Source organism: Salvelinus alpinus, chromosome 10 (assembly GCF_045679555.1).
Source record: "Salvelinus alpinus chromosome 10, SLU_Salpinus.1, whole genome shotgun sequence".
Lineage (NCBI taxonomy): Eukaryota > Metazoa > Chordata > Actinopteri > Salmoniformes > Salmonidae > Salvelinus > Salvelinus alpinus.
In genome coordinates, this window is record NC_092095.1 from 18,953,584 (window position 1) to 18,979,023 (window position 25,440).

Below are 25,440 nucleotides of genomic sequence, written 5' to 3' on the forward strand. Positions count from 1 at the left end.
ACATAATTAAATGTTTTTCGTTTGTCAATGTCTGTGCGCGTATTTTGACTAGTCTTTCTGCCTTTATTAGACGCCAGAATGGTCTAATTGTGGACATCCACATCAATGTATTATTAAGGAGAGGAGTAATTGCCATAAAACGTGAAGGGGGAACATTTTAAACTGTCTGCAGAGGTACCAAAGTTTTGAGCAGAATACTATATTTTTGTTTGTGTGAATTTTAGCCCCTTTACGTTACAAAGAGTTAAAGTCCACGTGGTGCTCTAAACACTTTTCTCCCGTCTCTTTCTGTACAGTCTACATAACGACATTTTACGACAAAGCCGTGCATGGAATTTCTGTTCTCCCCAGTGAGATACCGGTTGGAGAAACGCAGTAGCAAGAGAGTACAGAGAAGGGTTAGTAATCGTTCCCATACCTGGCCCCTCGTCCCCGATAAGAATCCTGCATCTTCTCTGGTACACATAAACCGAGCGGTTAGATGTGGAAACAGGGCTGAGGAGAGAGCGACGCGAGGGAAGGCAACTAAAAATTCTAACCCGGGTTGTGAAGTAAGTTGCCTTCTAAGCGGCGCTTTAAAAGGAAGCAGAAGATAATTGACCAAAACAACAGAGAAGATGGACTATGATTTCAAAGTGATGCTGACCGGGGAGAGAGAACGTGTAGAGGACCTGTTTGAATATGAGGGATGCAAAGTGGGAAGAGGCACCTACGGCCATGTATATAAAGCAAAGCGAAAAGATGGGTAAGTTTATATTGATATAGCCAGTAAGAAGGCCTTCAGGTCCGCCAGTCTCCAAATAAAATAACTCCGTTGTCTTCGTTAATTGCCCCTGTTTTCAAGGCCCCATCTCCGAATGCTATTTGCATCAATAAACCTATTTGTAACTCGTAGTGCGATGAAAATCACTAGTAGATTGAAGAACCCACTGAATACACTCCGGAGACTTCATCTCATCTGGAGAACGGGGGCTCGAGCTCCATGACAAAATTTACTGCCTCGATTTGACCACTGTCATCAGTGGCCTATCCCCGTGCTAACGGTGCAGTGTGTACGCAAAATCCATCCGCTACACTTGACATCGTTGATTGCAGTTCAATCAAGCAGTTTTTATAAGGGCGCCTTCGCTCACAGATGAAACGGAACATAACCGGGGGTGTTGTAACAACAGCTCACGTCGGGGTATTGCAGCCAGGAAACAGGTTTTGCTCTAAACCGAATTCTGAGGATGTATTTCGGTATCAGATTATGCTGTCATTTTTACATGATCAGATTTTTACATTTTTCGCAGCAATATCAACAATGTAGTGAAGTAAGCCAGCCTATCACTGACGCAGCCAAGCAAGCCAGAGGCTAACCTACGTAGCAGGCGTAAAAGAAACGCCTGAAACGAGATCCCCAAAATACTGGACTTGACAAGAAAAACAACTGTCAGGGGAGGTTCTCTTCTGCACTGTTTAACCAATCCAGTAAACGTGGAGGATGAGTTAATATGGAGCGTTAAAGAGTAAAAATGTTATGGGGGAAAATAATGTTTAATGGAAAACCAGATGTTTTTTGCTTAGTTATAGTGAAACACGTCGATATGGTTTTCATTTTGACAGTTTGATGCAAAAGTGTTATTTCGGTCTTTTAGTTGTAAATCTAGCTCTTTTGGCCCTTAGCAGTTCAACTACCATTGAAATCGACTGTCAAAAAGATGACCATATCGACATGTTTCACTATAACTAAGGAAACATCATCTCAGGGGAGGGGTTAGGTATGAATCCACTCCCTTCTAGACGTGCTGGGTGGTACAGCCTCAAGGCTTCCTATAAAAAGTAGGTGACAGCGCACTATATTTGGCAATGGTCTTGGTAGGTGGAGTGTGCCAATATATTTAGCATTATGCTTCCTTGACTAGAAGTTACACAAAATTCAAAAGACGGTAAGGCACATTTCCACATATGACCAAATACAACGTTTTTACCTACCGTTTTATACAGAGCTATGTGCTTTTAAAGAGAAAAAAAAATGTAGGCTATGATAATTATGCTTTTATATTGGTGATTGATTGGTGGCAGTGTCTCCTGTGACAGTTGGCTGATATTTAATGCTTGTTGAGTTGTAATCCCACGTGGCAGATATCTATTTACAATATTCATCCTGTGCCCACACACTTCTAATTCTGAAAAGTGAAAGCATACATATGAGAAGGGTCACCCTGGTAGTAGTTGTAGGTTTTTATACAGTACCCAAGACCAATCTGTGAGTTAATTTGACCATTGGAAAAAGAACTACTGCGTGACCTCTCGTTCTCCGTAGCCAAAGTGAGTAAGACATTTAAGCGTGTTAACCCTCGCAAGGTTGCCGGCCCATGCAATATCCTAAGCCGTGTCCTCAGAGCATGTGCAGACTGGAGTGTTTACGGACATTTTCAATCGCTCCCTATCCCAGTCTGTTGTCCCCACTTGCTTCAAGATGTCCACCATTGTTCCTGTGCCAAAGAAAGCGAAGGTAACTGAACTAAATGACTATCGCCCTGTAGCACTCACCTCTGTCATCATGAAGTGCTTTGAGAGGCTAGTTAAGGATCATATCACCTTTTAGCCAAAACCCTAGACCCAGTACAATTTGTATACCGCCCCAACAGGTCCACGGATGACTCATCGCACTGCACACTGCCCTATCCCATCTGGACAAGTGGAATACCTATGTAAGACTGCTGTTAATCAACTACAGCTCAGCCTTTAACACCATAGTACCCTCCAAGCTCATCACTAACCTCAGGGCCCTGGGGCTGAACCCCACCCTGTGCAACTGGGTCCTGGACTTCCTGATGGTCCACCTCCAGGTGGTAACGGTAGGCAACAACACCTCCGCTACACTGATCCTCAGAAGGGTGCGTGCTCAGCCCTCTCCTGTACTCCCTGTTCACCAATGACTGTGTGGCCAAGCATGTCTCCAACTCAATCATCAAGTTTGCAGATGACACAACAGTGGTAGGCCTGATTACCAATGACAAGAGCCCTGAGGGCCCTGGCGGAGTGGTGCTAGGAAAATAACCTCTCCCTCAACGTCAACAAAACGAAGGAGCGGATTGTGGACTTCCAGAGACCGCAGATACAGGACGTCCACATCCACAGGATCATAGTGGAAAGTGTGAAACGCTTCAAGTTCCTCAGCGTGCACATCACTGACAACCTGAAATGGTGGCAACAGCGCCTTTTCAAACTCAGGAGGCTGAAGAAATTTGGCTTGGCCCCTAAAACCCTCACAAACTTCCACAGATGCACCATTGAGAGGATCCTGTCAGGCTGTATCACTGCCTGGTACAGCAATTGCAACGTCTGTAACCACAGGGCTCTCCAGAGGGTGGTGCGATCAGCCCAATTCATGTCCTGCCCTCCAGGACATCTACAGCACCCGGTGTCAAAGGAAGGCCAACAAGGACCTCAGCCACCCGAACCACTCTGTTCACTCTGCTACCACCTAGAAGGCATAGACAGTACAGGTGCATCAAAGCTGAAACCGAGAGACTGAAAAACATCTTTCTCCAGGCCATCAGACTGTTAAATGGTCACCACTAGCCGGCTACCACCCAGTACTCTACCCTGCACATTAGAGACTGCTGCCCTATGTACATAGTCTTTGAACACTGGTCAATATTTACATACTGTTTTACCCACTTCATATGTGTATATATTGTATTCTAGTCAAGGCTCATCCTATATAACTACTGCTGCACACACCTTTTCTTTTAATATACTGTCCATACTGTCTACACACCATCAAATACAGTGCATTTGGAAAGTATTCAGAACCCTTCCCTTTTTTCAAATTTTGCTACGTTACAGCCTTAAATTAAAAATGTTCCTCATCAATTGACACCCAATGCCCCTTAATGACAAAGCAAAAGCAGGTTTTTAGAAATGTTTGCAATTTTATTACAAATAAAAAACAGATACCTTATTTACATACAGTTGAAGTCGGAAGTTTACATACACTTAGGTTGGAGTCATTAAAACTTGTTTTTCAACCACTCCACAAATGTCTTGTTAACAAACTATAGTTTTGGCAAGTCGGTAAGGACATCTACTTTGTGCACGACACAAGTCATTTTTCCATCAATTGTTTACAGACAGTTTATTTCACTATCACAATTCCAGTGGGTCAGAAGTTCACATGCACTAAGTTGACTGTGCCTTTAAACAGCTTGGAAAATTCCAGAAAATTGTCATGGTTTTAGAAGCATCTGATAGGCTAATTGACATCATTTGAGTCAATTGGAGGTGTACTTGTGGATATATTTCAAGGCCTACATTAAAACTCAGTGCCTCTTTGCTTGACATCATGGGAAAGTCAAAAGAAATCAGCCAAGACCTCAGAAAAAAAATTGTAGACCTCCACAAGTCTGGTTCATCCTTGAGAGCAATTTCCAAACGCCTGAAGGTACCACGTTCATCTGTACAAACAATAGTACGCAAGTATAAACACCATGGGACCACGCAGCCATCACACCGCTCAGGAAGGAGACGCGTTCTGTCTCCTAGAGATGAACGTACTTTGGTGCAAGAAGTGCAAATCAATCCCAGAACAACAGCAAAGGACCTTGTAAGATGCTGGAGGAAACAGGTACAAAAGTATCTATATCCACAGTAAAACGAGTCCTATGTCGACATAACCTGAAAGGCCGCTCAGCAAGGAAGAAACCACTGCTCCAAAACCACAATAAAAAGCCAGACTAGGAAAAAAGGGGGGGGCTTGCAAGCCGAAGAACACCATCCCAACCGTGAAGCACGGGTGTGGCAGCATCCTGTTGTGCGGGTGCTTTGCTGCAGGAGGGACTGGTGCACTTCACAAAATAGATGGCATCATAAGAAAGGGAAATTGTGGATATATTGAAGCAACATCTCAATACATCAGTCAGGAAGTTAAAGCTTGGTCACAAATGGATCTTCCAAATGGACAATGACCCCAAGCAAAGCGTGTACGAGCAAGGAGGCCTACAAACTTGACTCAGTTACACCGGCTCTGTCAGGGCCAAATGTCACCCAACTTGATGTGGGAAGCTTGCGGAAGGCTACCCGAAACATTTGACAGGGAATTTTTACTAGGATTAAAGATCAGGAATTGTGAAAACTGAGTTTAAACTTCCGACTTGTTGTAAATTCAATTGATTGAACATGATTTTGAAAGGCACACACCTGTCTATACAAGGTCCCACAGTTGGCAGTGCATTTCAGAGCAAAAACCAACCCATGAGGTTGAAGGAATTGTCCGTAGAGCTTCGAGACAGGATTGTGTCGAGGCACAGATCTGGGGAAGGGTGCCTAAAAATGTCTGCAGCATTGAAGGTCCCCAAGAACACAGTGGCTCCATCATTTTTAAATGGAGGAAGTTTGGAATCACCAAGACTCTAACTACAATTGCCCACCCGGCCAAACTGAGCAATCGGGGAGAAGGGTCTTGGTCAGGAAGTGACCAAGAAACCCGATGGTCACTCTGACAGAGCTCTAGAGTTCCTCTGTGGAGATGGGAGAACCTACCAGAAGGACAACAATCTCTGCAGCACTCCACCAATCAGGCCTTTATGGTAGAGTGGCCAGACGGAAACCATTCCTCAGTAAAAGGCACATGGCAACCCGTTTGGAGTTTCCAAAAGGCACCTAAAGGATTCTCAGACCATGAGAAACAAGCTACACTGGTCTGATGAAACCAAGATTGAACTCTTCGGCCTGAATGCAAGTGTCACATCTGGAGGAAACCTGGCACCATCCTTACGGTGAAGCATGGTTGTTTTTTAAAAGTAATTTCCTCACCATCTTAAATAAGCACGCCCCTTTCAAAAAATGTATAACCAAGAACAGATATAGCCCTTGCTTCACTCCAGACCTGACTGCCCTCGACCAGCACAAAAACATCATCCTGTGGCGTACTGCACTAGCATCGAATAGTCCCCGCGATATGCAACTTTTCAGGGAAGTTAGAAGGAACCAATATACACAGTCAGTTAGGAATGCAAAGGATAGCTTTTTCAAACAGAAATTTACATCCTGTAGCCCTAACTTCAAAACGTTCTGGGACACTGTAAAGTCCATGGAGAAGAAGAGCACCTCCTCCCAGCTGTCCACTGCACTGAGGCTAGGAAACACTGCCACCATAAATCTACGATAATAGAGAATTTCAATAAGCATTTCTCTACGGCTGGCCATGCTTTCCTCCTGGCTACCCCAACCCCGGCCAACAGCTCTGCACCCCCCGCAGCTACCTGCCCAAACCTCCCCAGCTTCTCCTTCACCCAAATCCAGATAGCAGATGTTCTGAAAGAGCTGCAAAACCTGGACCCGTACAAATCGGATAAAAATATTTTAGTGATGTTATATATATGCAGGCCTCAGCCACTACCCTGAGAGCACTTGATTCAGTGTATCATGCAGCCCTCGGGTTTATTACAAATCAGAAACGTCTAACACATCATTGTGATCTCTACAGCGCTGTTGGCTGGTCGTCATTGACCTTGCGTAGGCTTAAACACTGGTATACACTGATTTATAAGGCCATATTGGGTAAAATGCCATTTTATCTCTGTTCTTTTTTTAGTCAGGTCAGTAAATAAATATCAATTACAGTCCCATTCTGATTTGCTTCTAACAGTACCAAAAATTAGAACAGGTCATGGTTGAAATAGTTTTAGTTACTTAGCACCGTGGTCCTGGAATTCTCTCCTGAACATTTTAAAATGTGATGATCTAGTTTCGTTGATGGAGTTTAAATTCTTATGGCTGCAGGGGCAGTATTGAGTAGCTTGGATGAAAGGTGCACAGAGGTGCCCAGAGTAAACGGCCTGCTCCTCAGTCATAGTTGCTAATATATGCATAGTATTAGTAGTATTGGATAGAAAACACTCGGAAGTTTCTAAAACGGTTTGAATTATGTCTGTGAGTATAACAGAACTCATATGGCAGGCAAAAACCTGAGAAGAAATCCATCCAGGAAGTGAGAAATCTGAGGTTGGTCGTTTTTTTTTTTTTTTACTCATCGCCTATTGAAAACACTGTAGGATATGGATCTGTTTACACTTCCTACGCCTTCCACTAGATGTCAACAGTCTGTAGAACGTTGAATGAAGCTTCTACTGTGATGTTGAGCCGGATGGGTGCTGTTTGAGTCAGTGGTCTGGCAGAGTGCCAGGTCCTGGTCACGCGCATTCCACATGATATCGACTTGCGTTCCATTACTTTTATAGACACAAAGGAATTCTCCGGTTGGAACGTTATTGAATATTTATGATAACAACATCCTAAAGATTGATTCAACACTTAGTTTGACAAGTTTATTCGACCTGTAATATAACTTTTTGAAGTTTTCGTTCGCCTGCACGAGCGTTTGGATATGTGTACTAAACGCGCTAACAAAAGTAGCTACTTGGACATAAATGATGGACATTACCAAACAAAACGAACATTTCTTGTGGGAGTCCTGGGAGTGCATTCCAACGAAGATCAGCAAAGGTAAGTGAAGATTTATAATGCTTTTTATGAGTTTTGTTGACTGCACAATTTGGCGGGTAACTGTATGGCTTCCTTTTGTGGCTGAACGCTGTTCTCAGATTATTGAATATTGTGCTTTTGCCGTAAAGATTTTTGAAATCTGACACAGCGGTTGCATTAAGAACAAGTGTATCTTTAATTCTATGTAAAACATGTATCTTTCATCAAAGTTTATGATGAGTATTTATGTTATTTGACGTGGCTCTCTGCAATTTCTCTGGATATTTTGGAGGCATTTCTGAACATGGCGCCAATGTAAACTGAGGTTTTTGGATATACATATGAACTTACTCGAACAAAACATATATGTATTGTGTAACATGAAGTCCTATGAGTGTCATCTGATGAAGATCATCAAAGGTTAGTGATTCATTTTATCTCTTTCTGCTTTTTGTGACTCCTGTCTTTGGCTGGAAAAATAGCTGTGTTTTTCTGTGATTTTTGCGGTGACCTAACATAATCGTTTGTGGTGCTTTCGCTGAAAAGCCTATTTGAAATCGGACACTTTGGTGGGATTAACAACAATATTAGCTTTAAAATGGTATAAGATACATGTTTGTTTGAGGACTTTTAATTATGAGATTTCTGTTGTTTGAATTTTGCGCCCTGCACTTTCACTGTCTGTTGTCATATCATCCCGTTAACGGGATTGCAGCCATAAGAAGTTAAACACTTGATCGATGTATATATCATAGAAGAGTGTAATTGTTTTTAGGCCAGCTGTTTTTAGTCAAGATGTTTGTGTTTTTAATGTAATATGTAATTGTTGTACTGTATGTGTGTTTGTTTATAGTTTTGTTTAATGTTGTGTTAGTGTATGTAAGTTGTTTTGTCTTAAATGTTGTTCCCCCTGCTGCTATTGGACCAGGTCTCTCTTGGAAAATAGATATTATCTCAATGAGAAAAAACCTGGATAAATAAAGGTAAAAAAGAATAAATTAAAAAACAGCCTGGTTCAACAACTACTTCTCAGTGTTCAGTGTGTCAAATTGGAGGGCCTGTTGTCCGGACCTCTGGCAGTCTCTATGGGCGTACCACAGGGTTCAATTCTCGGGCCAACTCTTTTCTCTGTATATATCAATGATGTGGCTCTTGCTGTGGGTGATTCCTTGATCCACCTCTACCCAGACGACACCGTTCTATATACATCTGGCCCTTCTTTGGACACTGTGTTAACAAACCTCCAAACAAGCTTCATTGCCATACAACACTCCTTCCGTGGTCTCCAACTGCTCTTAAACTCTAGTAAAATAAATGCATGCTCTTCAACCAATTGCCGCCCGCACGACTGGCATCACTACTCCGGACGGTTCTGACTTAGAAAATGTGGACAACTACAAATACCTAGGTGTCTGGTTAGACTGTAAACTCTCCTTCCAGACTCATATTAAGCATATCCAGTACAAAATGAAATCTAGAATTGGCTTCCTATATTGCAACAAAGCCTCCTTCACTCACGCTGCCAAACATACCCTCGTAAAACTGACTATCCTACCGATCCTCGACTTCGGCGATGTTGGAGGCTATTTTGTAAATGACACTCTACTCAGACTGCATCCAGTTTGCTATCACAGTGCCATCCGTGTTGTCACCAAAGCCCCATATACCACCCACTGCGACCTGTATGCTCTAGTCGGCTGGCCCTCGCTACATATTCGTCGCCAGACCCACTGGCTCCAGGTCATCTATAAGTCTTTGCTAGGTAAAGCTCCGCCTTATCTCAGCTCACTGGTCACCATAACAACACTCACCCGTAGCACGCGCTCCAGCAGGTCATTCCCAAAGCCAACACCTCTTTTGGCCGCATTTCCTTCCAGTTCTCTGCTGCCAATGACTGGAACGAACTGCAAAAATTGCTGAAGTTTGAGACTTATATCTCCCTCAATAACTTTAAGTATCAGCTATCTGAGCAGCTTACTGATCGCTGCAGCTGTACATAGCCCATCTGTAAATAGCCCATCCAACTGCCTACCTCATCGCCATATTGTTTTTATTTACTTTTTTGCTCTTTTGCACACCAGTATTTCTACTTGCACATCATCTGCACATCTATCACTCCAGTGTTAATTTGCTTAATTGTAATTACTTTGCTACTATGGCCTATTTATTGCCTTACCTCCTTACTCCATTTGCACACACTGTATATAGATTTTTCTATTGTGTTATTGACTGTACTTTTGTTTATCCCATGTGTAACTCTGTGTTGTTTTTTTGTCGCACTGCTTTGCTTTATCTTGACCAGGTCGCAGTTGTAAATGAGAACTTGTTCTCAACTGGCCTACCTGGTTAAATAAAGGTAAAATACAAAAACAAAAATGGTGGTGGCAGCATCATGCTGTGGGGATGTTTTTCAGCGGAAGGGACTGGGAGACTAGTCAGGATCGAGGGAAAGATGAACGGAGCAAAGTACAGAGAGATCCTTGATGAAAACCTGCTGCAGAGCGCTCAGGACCTCAGACTGGGGCGAAGGTTTACCTTCCAACGGGACAACGACCGTAAGCGCACAGCCAAGACAACGCAGGAGTGGCTTCAGGACAAGTCTCTGAATGTTCTTGAGTGGTCCAGCCAGAGCCCGTACTTGAACCCGGTCGAACATCTCTGGAGAGACCTGAAAATATCTGTGCAGCGACACTCCCCATCCAACCTGACAGAGCTTGAGAGGATCTGCAGAGAAGAATGGGAGAAACTCTCCAAATACAGGTGTGCCAAGCTTATAGCGTCATACCGAAGAAGACTCGAGGCTGTAATCACTGCCTAAGGTGCTTCAACAATGTACTGAGTAAATGGTCTGAATACTTATGTAAATCAGATTTTTATGTTTTTTTATTTTTAATATATTTGCAAAAATGTCTAAACCTGTTTTGTTATTGAAGGGTACTGTGTGTAGATTGATGAGGGGGGAAAAAACTATTTAATCAATTTTAGAATAAGGCTGTAATGTAACAAATGTGGAAAAAGTCAAGATATCTGAATACTTTCTGAATGCACTGTACATCATATACGGATTCTGTCATTGTTTGTTCTGATATTTCTTAATTCCTTTCATTTTATTTAGTGGATTTGTGTGTATTGATATGTATTACTGCAGTGTTGGAGCTAGAAACCTGATAACATCTGCAAAATATATGTACACGACCAATAACTATTTTACTTAAATCGGGAGGTAATTGAAGCATGTTTCCCTCTTCTCACGGCCAGGCAGGTGGTCTAGTGGTTAGAGCGCTAGTAACCAAAAGGTTGCTGGATCGAATCCCCGAGCTGACAAGGTAAAAATCTTTCATTCTGCCCCTGAGCAAGACCGTTAACCCACTGTTCCCCGGGTGCCGACGACGTGGATGTCAATTATGGCAGCCCCCCGCACCTCTGAGGGATTGGGTTAAATGAGTAAGACACATTGAATGCATTCAGTTGTACAACTGACTAGGTATCCCCCTTTCCCACTCCTGTTCCACCAGCTGCCAGCCAGCCTCCATTATCTCTGTGTAGCAAGGCCCCATGGGAACTGTGGTGAACTGGGGATGATGCTGTATCTTCTCTGTCTGCAGGAAGGATGATAAGGACTACGCCCTCAAGCAGATTGAAGGCACTGGCATCTCCATGTCTGCCTGCAGAGAGATTGCAGTAAGTGTTGTGTTTAGCTCAAGAGCAGGCTTAACCTGGGTCTGTGAGACATCTCATAATGTTTGTATGAATGTTTCTTCTTCTAGCTACTGCGGGAGCTGAAGCATCCTAATGTTATCTCACTGCAGAAGGTGTTCCTGTCACACGCAGACCGCAAAGTCTGGCTGCTCTTCGACTACGCCGAGCATGACCTCTGGGTAATACACACATCCTGTATGTTTCACTATCCTTGTGGGGACCTACATTTGATTTCCATTCACTATCCTATTTTCCCTAACTTTAATTGTAAAGCTAAACCTCACCCCTAAGCCTAAAATAGTCTTTGTCCTTGTGGGGACCTGGAAAATGTCTCCACGAGGGAGAATTTTCCTTGTTTTACTATCCTTGTGGGGATTTACGATTCCCACAAGGAAAGTAATATATACACACACACACACACACACACACACACACACACACACACACACACACACACTAACAATGCCCCCTGTATCCACAGCACATCATAAAGTTCCACAGAGCGTCCAAGGCCAATAAGAAGCCCCTGCAGCTGCCCAGGGGAATGGTCAAGTCCCTGCTCTACCAGATCCTGGACGGCATCCATTACCTTCACGCCAACTGGGTCCTACACAGAGACCTGGTGAGAGACCGAAGGAGAGAGAGCATCCATTTCCTGCACACCAACTGGGTCCTACACAGAGATGTAGGGAGGGTGGGAGGAAGGGGTAGAGGGGAGGAGAGATCAGAAGAGAGTCCTGTTCTGCTGCTCTCCTGGATGTTATGTTCACTGTTCCTCCACCAGAGGGCAGCATTGACACTTCCTGAACCATTCACATGTGATTCAGCATTATGGTGCCAAATTCATCTTTAATTCCTTTCGGTTAATGTGTTATCACTGTGGGTATTAGGATAATGGAAGTAAATATTTGGATTACATTGAAGGGGCAATCTGCAGTAGCTACATCAATTTTGGACGTATAAATTAAATATATGTATCCATGGATTCTTGAAGAATTTAACTAATAAATGCCTCATGAGCTTAGTTCAAGTGTCGTACCCCATCAGAACCCAAAATATAAGCATGTTTTCCTCCGATGTTTGTAAACAAAGTAAACGTACGCAAACACTGTATAGCTGCAAAACATGGTTAAATAAAAATGTTGATTTCATGGATGGTCATTCCTTGCATCCATAGCGCTGTCTATTAACTTGAGAGTTGTTAAATTTCTCCGGCCCCATGTGAAACAGCAGGACACTTTGTTATTCTTTCAACTGCTGAATGCTGTTTTAACTGTAATCTGTTTTTCCTCAGAAACCTGCCAACATCCTAGTGATGGGGGAGGGGCCAGAGAGGGGTCGAGTAAAGATCGGTACGACGAAATCTCATTGTGTGTTTTCAGCACCCTTTTCATAAGGTTTAGTCAGTACATATAGGTTATAAGGCTTTATGTCAGTACATATAATGGGTATAGTTAATTCACTTATCATTACACATTATTTGAACATTATACTTTATTATTATTTATTGATTTGTGTGTTTCCCTACAGCGGACATGGGCTTTGCCCGCCTCTTTAACTCACCACTGAAGCCGTTAGCAGATCTGGACCCTGTGGTGGTCACCTTCTGGTACAGGGCACCAGAGCTACTGCTAGGTGCCAGGCACTACACCAAAGCCATCGGTGAGAACGGCCACGGGGGTGGGTGGGTGGTGTTTTTGTTGCCCTGTGCACCAAAGAGAGGAAGTTCTGAGCTATCCTTCCACCATCCTAGGACAAATTCTGTGGTGTGTGTGTGTGTGTGTGTGTGTGTGTGTGTGTGTGTGTGTGTGTGTGTGTGTGTGTGTGTGTGTGTGTGTGTGTGTGTGTGTGTGTGTGTGTGTGTGTGTGTGTGTGTGTGTGTGTGTGTGTGTGTGTGTGTGTAAGCATGTTCAAGAGGGTGTCTGACTGGGCGTGTGCTCCAATCCCAGTGTGACATCTCTAATCTTGCATGTGCATCTGTCAGACATCTGGGCTATTGGCTGCATCTTTGCCGAGCTGTTGACATCTGAGCCCATCTTCCACTGTCGCCAAGAGGACATCAAGACCAGTAACCCCTACCACCATGACCAGCTGGACCGCATCTTCAACGTCATGGGCTTCCCCGCTGGTGAGAGGGCTGGGCTGGGCTGGGCCTGGCGGCAGGTAGCCTAGCGGTTGGAGGGTTGCCAGTTCGAATCCAGAGTCTGACAAAAATATGTTGGGGAAGTAAAATGGCAACCAGGAGGATGCTGGTATCAAATCTGAGATATAGAGGGTTCCCCACGCGGGCTGGATATAGAGGGGGTTCCCCACGCGGGCTGGATATAGAGGGGGTTCCCCACGCGGGCTGGATATAGAGGGGGTTCCCCACGTGGGCTGGATATAGAGGAGGTTCCCCACGTGGGCTGGATATAGAGGGGGTTCCCCACGAGGGCTGGATATAGAGGGGGTTCCCCCACGAGGGCTGGATATAGAGGGGGTTCCCCCACGAGGGCTGGATATAGAGGGGGTTCCCCACGAGGGCTGGATATAGAGGGGGTTCCCCCACGAGGGCTGGATATAGGGGGATTTCCCCCACGAGGGTTGGATACTCCCATAACTCATCAGGACACGGCTATGTGCATTGAAATGGGCGCTTGTATGTGTGAAATTGTTAACCTTGGTCAAACATTGGAGAGCCCATGTGTAATCCGAACCTGCCTGGATAACGGTGATATAAAGAGAATACTGAATGACGAGTGTAATTAAACCCTGACTAGGCACAGTTCTATACTGTCCAGGCTTGTATGAATCCAAAACAATATGTGGGTTCTGTACAAACAGTCACTGACACAGTCTGATTATGTAATCCTCAGAGAAGGACTCACTGACACAGTCTGATGATGTAATCCTCAGAGAAGGACTCACTGACACAGTCTGATGATGTAATCCTCAGAGAAGGACTCACTGACACAGTCTGATGATGTAATCCTCAGAGAAGGACTCACTGACACAGTCTGATGATGTAATCCTCAGAGAAGGACTGGGAAGACATCAAGAAGATGCCCGAGCACTCCACTCTGATGAAGGACTTCAGAAGGAACACGTGAGTACCTTTATCTCTACATGTGTGCCTGACTGCCTGCATGCTTCCTGCCAGCTCAGGACAAGATCTATTTTAGGATTTTAAGATTGGATATGTCTTCTACTCATCCACTGAAATAACCTGTTCTTGTATCACGGGTGTACAAACTGAAATAACACCTTTTATCACGGGTGTACAAACTGAAATAACCTGTTCTTGTATCACGGGTGTACAAACGGAAATAACACCTTTTTATTTACAGGTGTACAAACTGAAATAACACCTTTCATCACGGGTGTACAAATTGAAATAACACCTTTTTATTTACAGGTATACAAACTGCAGCCTAATAAAATACATGGAGAAACACAAAGTGAAACCAGACAGCAAAGCATTCCACTTGGTGAGTTAAAATTAGTTTTGCCTGGAGATTGTTACATATTGTAGCATTGTTCAGGCTGACATTGTATGAACGTTCACTGTGTTTTACTCATGATGTGTCTAACGTTGTGTGTAGCTCCAGAAGCTGCTGACCATGGACCCGATCCGTAGGATCACATCTGAGCAGGCCATGCAGGACCCTTACTTCCTGGAGGAACCTCTGCCCACCTCCGAGTGAGTCAGGACCCTAATACAACATCTATAACTTGTTAATTACTACATAACACATTTATTACTACATGTATTACCACATAACAGGTATTACTACATGTATTACCACATAACACGTATTACATTTGACATTTCTAGTCATTTAGCAGACACTTATCCAGAGCGACTTAAGTTCATTCATCTTAAGATGGCTAAGTGAGACAACCACATCCCAGTCGTAGTAAGAACATTTTCCTTCAGTAAAGTAGTTACATGCAGTGTCAGTGCTAGTAAGAAAAGACAAATGTAGTTTTTGGGGAGGAATTTATTTAAGATACTCTTTGAAGCAGTGGTGGTCAGTGCCGTTTCAGATGAGGGAGTTTTGTTTTCATGGGCTTGCAGACCGGCCAACATGCACACATTTTGCGTACCAACTATGCAATTCTCTGTCCATGTATGCAGGTACGAGATCCGAGTTAAAAGTACGCAGAAATGAAAGAGGCCTGTTATTTTTTTTATTACATGAAGAAGAAAAAAGTATCCACTGAGTAAATCTAATTTTCGAGCTGCAACACACAGACATGAATGGAGTTTGTGTCAACGGACATAGAGATGAATACATCATTATTAGACGTAGCTACCTCATGTCTGCCCCTCCTCCTGTTTGTTGTGATGCAGAGTTTTCCGACTGTCAGCTGCAAGTTAACACATGGACAAATCCCTTTTCGACTCCGTGTGTTGTGGAAAGGTAAACACATTGGTTCAAGCTAACGTTAGAGAACATAAGATGGACATTCAGTGGGCTCTAAAGTACCAGCAGTTCACTCGCATTTGCTAGTGAAAGAAATTAAATGCAAGCACGAAAAATAACTGGTCGCATTTGTGCGAGTGTGAAATACGTTCAATTCTGCGTCCCATTAGTTGTATTTTCCACGTATCCATTACAAGGATCACGCAACCTGATAGACTTTAACAGTAATTATGATCCACGTCACAAAAAGCATTACAAAAGTATAATAAAAAATAAATATAAACATCTTGGAATTAAATGGAGTCGAGTTTAGAAGACTGCACGATGAAGAATGAATGAGTGTCCGGTATTAACTATAGAGGCAATGCTTCTAAAATGTATTTGCACTACATTTTGAGATTTTATCAATTTTGAAAATCTGAAATGATATATGCGCTGCAAAGAAAGACAATAGACACCTTTACATAGGCTGAAACAGCAGACTCTTCTAGCGAACATCGTTCAGATTCCCTTTTCATTATCCTACTGAACAGCGTTCAGATTCCCTTTGCGGTAGCCTACTGAACAGCGTTCAGATTCCCTTTGCATTATCCTACTGAACAGCGTTCAGATTCCCTTTGTGTTATCCTACTGAACAGGGTTCAGATTCCCTTTGCATTATCCTACTGAACAGCGTTCAGATTCCCTTTGCATTATCCTACTGAACAGCGTTCAGATTCCCTTTGCATTATCCTACTGAACAGCGTTCAGATTCCCTTTGCGGTAGCCTACTGAACAGCGTTCAGATTCCCTTTGCGTTATCCTACTGAACAGCGTTCAGATTCCCTTTGCATTATCCTACTGAACAGCGTTCAGATTCCCTTTGCATTATCCTACTGAACAGCGTTCAGATTCCCTTTGCGGTAGCCTACTGAACAGCGTTCAGATTCCCTTTGCATTATCCTACTGAACAGCGTTCAGATTCCCTTTGTGTTATCCTACTGAACAGGGTTCAGATTCCCTTTGCATTATCCTACTGAACAGCGTTCAGATTCCCTTTGCATTATCCTACTGAACAGCGTTCAGATTCCCTTTGCATTATCCTACTGAACAGCGTTCAGATTCCCTTTGCGGTAGCCTACTGAACAGCGTTCAGATTCCCTTTGCGTTATCCTACTGAACAGCGTTCAGATTCCCTTTGCATTATCCTACTGAACAGCGTTCAGATTCCCTTTGCATTATCCTACTGAACAGCGTTCAGATTCCCTTTGCGGTAGCCTGCTGAACAGCGTTCAGATTCCCTTTGCGGTAGCCTGCTGAACAGCGTTCAGATTCCCTTTGCGGTAGCCTACTGAACAGCGTTCAGATTCCCTTTGCGGTAGCCTGCTGAACAGCGTTCAGATTCCCTTTGCGGTAGCCTGCTGAACAGCGTTCAGATTCCCTTTGCGGTAGCCTGCTGAACAGCGTTCAGATTCCCTTTGCGGTAGCCTGCTGAACAGCGTTCAGATTCCCTTTGCGGTAGCCTGCTGAACAGCGTTCAGATTCCCTTTGCGGTAGCCTGCTGAACAGCGTTCAGATTCCCTTTGCGGTAGCCTGCTGAACAGCGTTCAGATTCCCTTTGCGGTAGCCTGCTGAACAGCGTTCAGATTCCCTTTGCGGTAGCCTGCTGAACAGCGTTCAGATTCCCTTTGCGGTAGCCTGCTGAACAGCGTTCAGATTCCCTTTGCGGTAGCCTGCTGAACAGCGTTCAGATTCCCTTTGCGGTAGCCTGCTGAACAGCGTTCAGATTCCCTTTGCGGTAGCCTACTTAAGCTTTGTGTAGCCAGTTTGTAGTCTGTGTCGATGTGATCATTTGTTTTTATGTTTTCAAAATGATTTTGCTTTTAGTGTTGATTAGGAATCTGTCTAAAAAGCCAATACTTGTGAGCTGGCCCTAGTAATTGGCCCTGTTTGAGAGGTGACTAGCGTTCCTCTGCTATAGAGACTAAACTTGGGGGCATGTGCTAAGAAAAACGTTATAGATAATTATCTCCATTCTATACTGTACATGTAATGGAATAAACATACAGACAATCTATGCTAATTCCACAAAACATATTTATATTATATGTTCTGTACTTATCAGTATGAATCTTTTATGTTTTCTAAATACCTTTTCAGAGGACTGAACTGAACCGGGTGTGATGCATAATGTTTGTCTAAGCACATGAATCTCCAATTTGCCCGTCTGGTACTCTAAACAGTTGGACAGGGTTGGCAGGTCTGAGCATGGCCTTATTTCTATTACAGCATATTGGATGACTTTCATTCATATTCCATTCACCCAGTTCAATGTAACAGCGATCGGTTTAGGCTACTACATGATACTCTAATTTTCCCTATACTCATCAGGAAGTTGCTACAACCTAGCCTATGAATTAAAGTTTACAATGTCGGAGCAAACAGGTCGAGAAACAAATTTGAGGTGACAGACAGTGGCATTCAATACCGCCTTGCACACTCATGCCTGCATCTAGCTGATATAGGGTGTTAACGTTAGTCCATTGAAAACAAGAGTTTCTATTGGACAGGAATGTTTATCCCCGTTTTTGTTCCGTTTGCTTCCGTTTAAGAAATGTTTTTCAACAGAATCGGCGGAATGAATACACCCCTGATCATGCATAAACTCTCATAGCAGCCACGTTGTATTCCTTCCCTTCGCTTGTGGACCTCAATGCACAACAAATCAGCTGTATGTGACCAGGCGAAAAAACCTTTCCAAGCCAAACCTTTACAAACAGCCTACATGGTTGTCACCATATTAGCTAAAGTAACGTCATAGTCAGCATAGCTAATAGAACTAACGTGTTAGTGTATAGTCAGTATGCAGTTACACCGGCGGGCCACGCAGTAATAATACCAAAAGCTTACCTTGACTTGGAGTTCCAGTGTTGTGTTGGAAAGTCATAGCCAGCTAGCTAACATAGCATCCCTCTGTTGGAGCAGGTTGTTTCAGTAGGCTAAACTAGCTAGCTGTATTTGCTAGCAAAGTAAGTGTCATTTCTTTTCACTTTCAATCTGTCTCACGTCTCAAGAAATTAATGTGTTCAAAACTGTTCATCTATTGTCTTTCTCTCTGAGTCAATAACTCACCACATTTTATCCACTGCTGTGCTAGCTAGCAGTAGCTTGTGCTTTCAGTACTAGATTAATTCTCTGATCCTTTGATTGGGTGGACAACATGTCAGTTCATGCTGCAAGAGTTCTATAGGCTGGAGAACGTCATCCGGAAGTTGTCATAATTACTGTTTAAGTCTATGGAAGGGGGTGAGAACCATGATCCTCCTAGGTTTTGTATTGAAGTCAATGTACCCAGAGGAGGACGGAAGCTAGCTGTCCTCCGGCTACACCATGGTGCTACCCTACAGAGTGCTGTTGAGGCTACTGTAGACCTTCTTTGCAAAATAGTGTGTTTTAATCAGTTATTTGGTGACGTGATTATATTTAGTATAGTTTTATCTGAAAAGGATAACTTAACATTTTTATGAAATTCACTGAGGAGGATGGTCCTCCTCTGAGGAGCCTCCACTGCTTTGAAGAAGTAGGGTTTCAAACAATTTTTGGAAGATTGGCAGCTGTCATTTACATTTACATTTAAGTCATTTAGCAGACGCTCTTATCCAGAGCGACTTACAAATTGGTGCATTCACCTTATGATATCCAGTGGAACAACCACTTTACAATAGTGCATCTAACTCTTTTAAGGGGGGGGGTTAGAAGGATTACTTTATCCTATCCTAGGTATTCCTTAAAGAGGTGGGGTTTCAGGTGTCTCCGGAAGGTGGTGATTGACTCCGCTGATCTGGCGTCGTGAGGGAGTTTGTTCCACCATTGGGGTGCCAGAGCAGCGAACAGTTTTGACTGGGCTGAGCGGGAACTGTACTTCCTCAGAGGTAGGGAGGCAAGCAGGCCAGAGGTGGATGAACGCAGTGCCCTTGTTTGGGTGTAGGGCCTGATCAGAGCCTGAAGGTACGGAGGTGCCGTTCCCCTCACAGCTCCGTAGGCAAGCACCATGGTCTTGTAGCGGATGCGAGCTTCAACTGGAAGCCAGTGGAGAGAGCGGAGGAGCGGGGTGACGTGAGAGAACTTGGGAAAGTTGAACACCAGACGGGCTGCGGCGTTCTGGATGAGTTGTAGGGGTTTAATGGCACAGGCAGGGAGCCCAGCCAACAGCGAGTTGCAGTAATCCAGACGGGAGATGACAAGTGCCTGGATTAGGACCTGCGCCACTTCCTGCGTGAGGCAGGGTCGTACTCTGCGAATGTTGTAGAGCATGAACCTACAGGAACGGGTCACCGCCTTGATGTTAGTTGAGAACGACAGGGTGTTGTCCAGGATCACGCCAAGGTTCTTAGCACTCTGGGAGGAGGACACAATGGAGTTGTCAACCGTGATGGCGAGATCATGGAACGGGCAGTCCTTCCCCGGGAGGAAGAGCAGCTCCGTCTTGCCGAGGTTCAACTTGAGGTGGTGATCCATCATCCACACTGATATGTCTGCCAGACATGCAGAGATGCGATTCACCACCTGGTTATCAGAGGGGGGAAAGGAGAAGATTAATTGTGTGTCGTCTGCATAGCAATGATAGGAGAGACCTATGATCATGATAGTCATGACGTTAAGGGGAAGCTGGTTCCACCACTGGGGTGCCAGAACAGAAAATAGCTTTTACTGGGCTGAGCGGGAGCAGACCCCCGGTAGGGGTGGGACGCCAGGAGACCAGAGGTGACAGAACGGAGTAGCACATTTATTACTACATGTCTGGGGTTGTGTGGGGGTATATCCTGTAAGATAAGTGATTGATAACTCTTTGTATTTCTCACTCAGTGTGTTTGCAGGCTGCCAGATCCCCTACCCAAAGAGGGAGTTCCTGACAGAGGAGGAGCCAGAGGACAAGGCAGAGAAAGTCAGAAATGTGAGTGTATATATATATATATATATATATATATATATATATATATATATATAGTACCAGTCAAAAGTTTAGACACACCTACTCATTTCATTTTTTTTTTTTTTTTTTACTATTTTCATTGTAGAATAATAGTGAGGACATCAAAACTATGAAATAATACATATGGAATCATGTTGTAACCAAAAAAGTATATTTTATATTCTTCAAATAGCCACCCTTTGTCTTGATGACAGCTTTGCACACTCTTGGCAATCTCTCAAGCTCTCTCTCAACCAGCTTCATGAGGTAGTCCCCTGGAATGCCTTTCAATTAACAGGTGTGCCTTGTTAAAAGAGAATTTGTGGAATTTCTTTCCTTCTTAATGCGTTTGAGCAAATCAGTTGTGTTGGGACATGGTATACAGAAGATAGCCCTATTTGTTAAAAGATCACGTCCATATTATGGCAAGAACATCTCAAATATGCAAAGAGAAACGACAGTCCATCATTACTTTAAGACATGAAGGTCAGTCAATCTGGAAAATGTCAAGAACTTTGAACGTTTCTTCAAGTGCAGTCGCAAAAACAATCAAGCTCTTTGATGAAACTGGCTCTCATGAGGACCATCACAGGAAAGGAAGACCCAGAGTTACCTCTGCTGCAGAGGATAAGTTCATTAGAGTTACCAGCCTCAGAAAGTGAAGTCCAAATAAATGCTTCACAGAGTTCAAGTAACAGACACATCTCAACATCAACTGTTCAGAGGAGACTGTGTGAATCAGGCCTTCATGGTCGAGTTGCTGCAAAGAAACCACTACTAAAGGACACCAATAAGAAGAAAATACTTGCTTGGGCCAAGAAACATGAGCAATGGACATTAGACGGGTGGAAATCTGTCCTTTGGTCTAATGAGTCCAAATTTTAGATTTTTGGTTTCAACCACCATGTCCTTGTGAGATGCAGAGTAGGTGAATGGATGATCTCTGCATGTGTGGTCCCCACCGTGAAGCATGGAGGAGGAGGTGTGATGGTGCTTTGCTGGTGACCCCGTCAGTGATTTATTTAGAGGCACACTTAACCAGCATGGCTACCACAGCATTCTGCAGCGCTACGCCATCCTATCTGGTTTGGGCTTAGTGGGACTATCATTTGTTTTTCAACAGGACAATGGCCCAAAACACACCTCCAGGCTGTGTAAGACAGACTACAGTGTCAAATCTGCTGAATTGGAGAATCGCTTCTTGAATCGGGGCTACAGCATTCAGGTCCTGAAAGATGCAGGTATAAGGGCTGGATTACTTGACAGAGAGAACTTGTTGCGAAGGGGAGTGCCTCGTGATTCAGCAGAGAGAGTGTATTTTGTTACAAAATACAGCACTGAAGCAGAGAACATTAAAATAATCATTAAAAATAATTGGGAAATCATCCAAAGTGATACGCTACTACGTCAAGTCTTTCCTGAGCCACCAGTCATAAGCTTTAAGAGATGTCCTACCCTAAATGACAAATTAGTCCACAGTTATCTTCCGGGTGACTCTCAAAAAACTTGGCTTGACCACAAACCCAAGGGCTCTTTTAAATGTAACCATTGCATAAATATTGCACAGAATAAGTATTTTGTTGACACAGCTTCCAAAATTGAGTATTACGTCAAGCATTTCATTAACTGCAAAACCACTCATGTCATCTATAGACTGGAATGTCCACAGTGCAAGGTGTTCTATATTGGACGGACAAAGAGACGCCTTCAAGACCGCTTAGCGGAACACAAGTACGCCATACCATGGCAAGGCACTACAAGTCCTTACACCATGGTAACCCTGCCTCCCTACAAGCTATGGGTATTGATCATATTCCGGCCTCTATTAGAAAAGGGGACCGTCTTAAACAATTAAACCAAAGGGAAAGTTTTGGGATTTACAAACTACAGGCCACTAAATACCCTGGTTTAAATGAAGATATGGATTTCTCACCCTTCCTGTAGGGTTGTGATAGGTCCATTTGCTGTCATCTAGTGGACATTTTGCTCAATTGCCCTCAGCTATGTTTAGACTGTTGTTGTTCATGTTTTGCTGTGTTCTAGTGTACTATGGAATATATTGCTTTCTTATCCTAGACACTTCTCCCAGTCATATTTAAGGTTAGAACTACCTTTCTAGGTGTCCTGATACTTCTAGCTTGGAGTTGTATTTTTATGATAACATAGCTTCAGTATTTTACTTTTTAATGTGTATAGTATTGCTTACTAGGTGTGTCCAATCAATTTTGTAACCACTCCCTCTTCTAATTAGGGCTAATTGGAAAAACAGTTCAAAAGAGGACATTGTATTCTTTTTTTGTACTCCCTGACGAAGGCCATGCAGCCGAAATGCGTCGGATTTTTAAAAACTTTGTTTCTATTGAACATGCCATACTAATAAAGGCATTTGAATTAATTATATGAAGAGTGCCTTGGGCCTCCTTTCTTTTTGATGACCAATGCTCCCCTTTTACCAAAGAGCACCTTCTGTCTACCAAATTTACTATTTTGTACCTTAGTAGCGCTTCCCTTCCTCCTCTTTCTACCTGTGTAAGGGCTATTTGACCAAGAAGGAGAGTGATGGAGTGCGGCATCAAATGTCCTGGCCTCCACAATCACCTGACCTCAACCCAATTGAGATGGTTTGGGATGAGTTGAACCGCAGAGTGAAGGAAAAGCAGCCAACAAGTGCTCAGCATATGTGGGAACTCCTTCAAGACTGTTGGAAAAGCATTCCAGGTGAAGCTGGTTGAGAGAATGCCAAGAGTGTGCAAAGCTGTCATTAAGGCAAAGGGTGGCTACTTTGAAGAATATAAAATATACTTTTTTGGTTACTACATGATTCCATATGTAATATTTCATAGTTTTGATGTCTTCACTATTAATCTACAATGTAGAAAATAGTACAAATAAAGAAAAACCCTTGAATGAGTAGGTTTATCCAAACTTTTGACTTGTGTGTGTTTAGTCAAATGTAGATTAAAAGTTTTTAAAGGCCCAGTGTGTTTTTTTCTCTCTTGTGTTTTGTATCATTTCTACACAAACTTGTAATCAGCAGGTTTGTAATGGAATTGAGTTTCAGCTTTCCATGGTGACGTCACTGTGGTAAATTGGTTAATAGACCAATAACAGAGGGTTCCAAACCTCTCTGCCAATAACAGCTTGTTTTCCAGTTGTCCCCTCCCCACTCAGACCACTCCCAGACAGTCCTAGCAACATTCTTGGAAATCTAGGAAATCTATTACAGTTAGTTACTTAATTGTTACCCAGAAATGATTTGATATTGATATAATATATTGATATAAAAGCGGCTGCATTGGGTCTTTTAAGCAAAACATTTGCGTGTATTTCCAGTGTGTGTTAGTGTACGGTTATCCGTTGATGGATGCTTGGGTGGGTGTTTAATTTTCCAGAAGAACCAGCAGCAGCAGGGGAACAACCACACCAATGGGGCGGGGCACACTGGTAACCCTGACAATAGCCATGCCCAGGGCCCGCCCCTAAAGAAGGTGCGAGTGATCCCGCCCGTCACTACCTCAAGTGGCCTCATGACTACAGACTACCAGGTATGGTACACACACGCAATACCATATACAGCATGATTTAGCTCATTTCTGGGTTATCCCACCAAATTGTAAAAACCTAAATTGGAAATTAAGAGTCTGATAAGTTACCTTATTTATCTGTCAGCGCTCCAATCCACATGCTGCCTACCAGAACCCCGGACCAAGCACATCACTGCCCCAAAGCAGCATTGGATACTCCTCTACCTCCCAGCAGCCCCCGCAGTACTCACACCAGACCCACCGCTACTGACCCTTGACCTCTACCCACCCCTCTCCATGCTCGCTAGGGAGAATGTACCAAGGGAAGTGGGTGTGTCCATGGCAACAGCCCACCGGTCCACCCTCACTGCAGCAGTCCATTAGCCCAGTATGTTAATACAATATACTCATTTTAAAAGAACATGACATGATGCAACAACATCAGCCATTACAGAAAATGACAACATCAGCCATGACAGAACATGACATAACGCGACAACATCAGCCATGACAGAAAATGACTTCAACACATGGAGACTAAACCAAGAAGAAGATGGAGAAGGAAGAACAGATGCTGTCAGTTTGTTGTTTCCCTCGTTCCTTCCTCTGTGGTTCAAGTTATCGTCGCTGCAAGTTTGTGACCATTACAAAGTTAACCTTCAGAACTGGTACTTAACTACAGCCACAAGACCAACAAACAGAAGGTGGACCCGGGGCTCCCCTCTTCCCTTACCCTCATTTCCTTCTCTCCTTACCCCTCCACCAAAGCTCTCCCCCTTTCCAGCCGGATTCCCCTCTTCCTGTTGAAGCTTCGATGAGATTAAAGCTGCTATGTGACTGCCAGCATTGACAGAATATATGTCTTTCCTGTCTCTGTCCCTCTGTCTGTTTGTCTTCCCATCTTTGTGTCTGTCCGCCCTTCCATGGGCATCTTCGTTGGGGACCGAATTGAGCTGCTGACAGGAGCATTCTGGGAGTTTGTGGGGCCCCGCCCACAGCTCTGGTTGAGGGCTTTATTGAGAAACAACAAAAGGAATAAAAAAATAAGATTTTAGTAGTTTATAATTTAATCCGTTTTGTGTTCACACAAAAAAAAAAGTGGTGAAGCAGCTTCTGTTGTGCTGAGAGAGAGCTGCCGTTTTTATCGCTGTGGGCAAAGCCTTATCTTCTTGATGACAAACCAACACATTGTGTGGAGGATGGCATATGGAACATGCATTTTTACTGTATTGAAATATTTTACATGACACAAGTATCCTGACAATAAAAGTGGTAATGTTGACATTGGGGGGTCTCTGTCTGTCTCTTTGTGTGTCTGTCTGTCTCTCTGTGTGTCTGTCTGTCTCTCTGTGTTATGTGAGTGCTTTTTTCCAGGTTATGTTCTCTT

The 25,440-nt window shown here is 43.6% G+C and overlaps 1 protein-coding gene across 4 annotated transcripts; it reads left to right on the forward strand.

Moving 5' to 3' along the window:
* Positions 1-297: 297 nt before the first annotated feature.
* LOC139531645 (cyclin-dependent kinase 8) lies at positions 298-25,340 on the forward strand. 4 transcript variants are annotated; one of them, XM_071328294.1, is made up of 13 exons: positions 301-745; positions 11,079-11,154; positions 11,241-11,351; positions 11,654-11,794; positions 12,467-12,524; positions 12,703-12,834; positions 13,157-13,300; positions 14,188-14,257; positions 14,567-14,639; positions 14,754-14,851; positions 20,424-20,511; positions 23,922-24,074; positions 24,199-25,340. In XM_071328294.1, the coding sequence occupies exons 1-13, from the start codon at positions 618-620 to the stop codon at positions 24,322-24,324; spliced, it is 1,398 nt and encodes a 465-aa protein (XP_071184395.1). In that variant the 5' UTR covers positions 301-617; the 3' UTR covers positions 24,325-25,340. The 4 variants fall into 4 exon arrangements, with proteins under 4 accessions (XP_071184398.1, XP_071184396.1, XP_071184395.1 ...); XM_071328296.1 differs by having other exon boundaries at positions 613-745; positions 10,989-11,154; XM_071328297.1 differs by lacking the exons at positions 23,922-24,074; positions 24,199-25,340 and adding an exon at positions 23,670-23,882 and having other exon boundaries at positions 298-745.
* Positions 25,341-25,440: the final 100 nt, after the last annotated feature.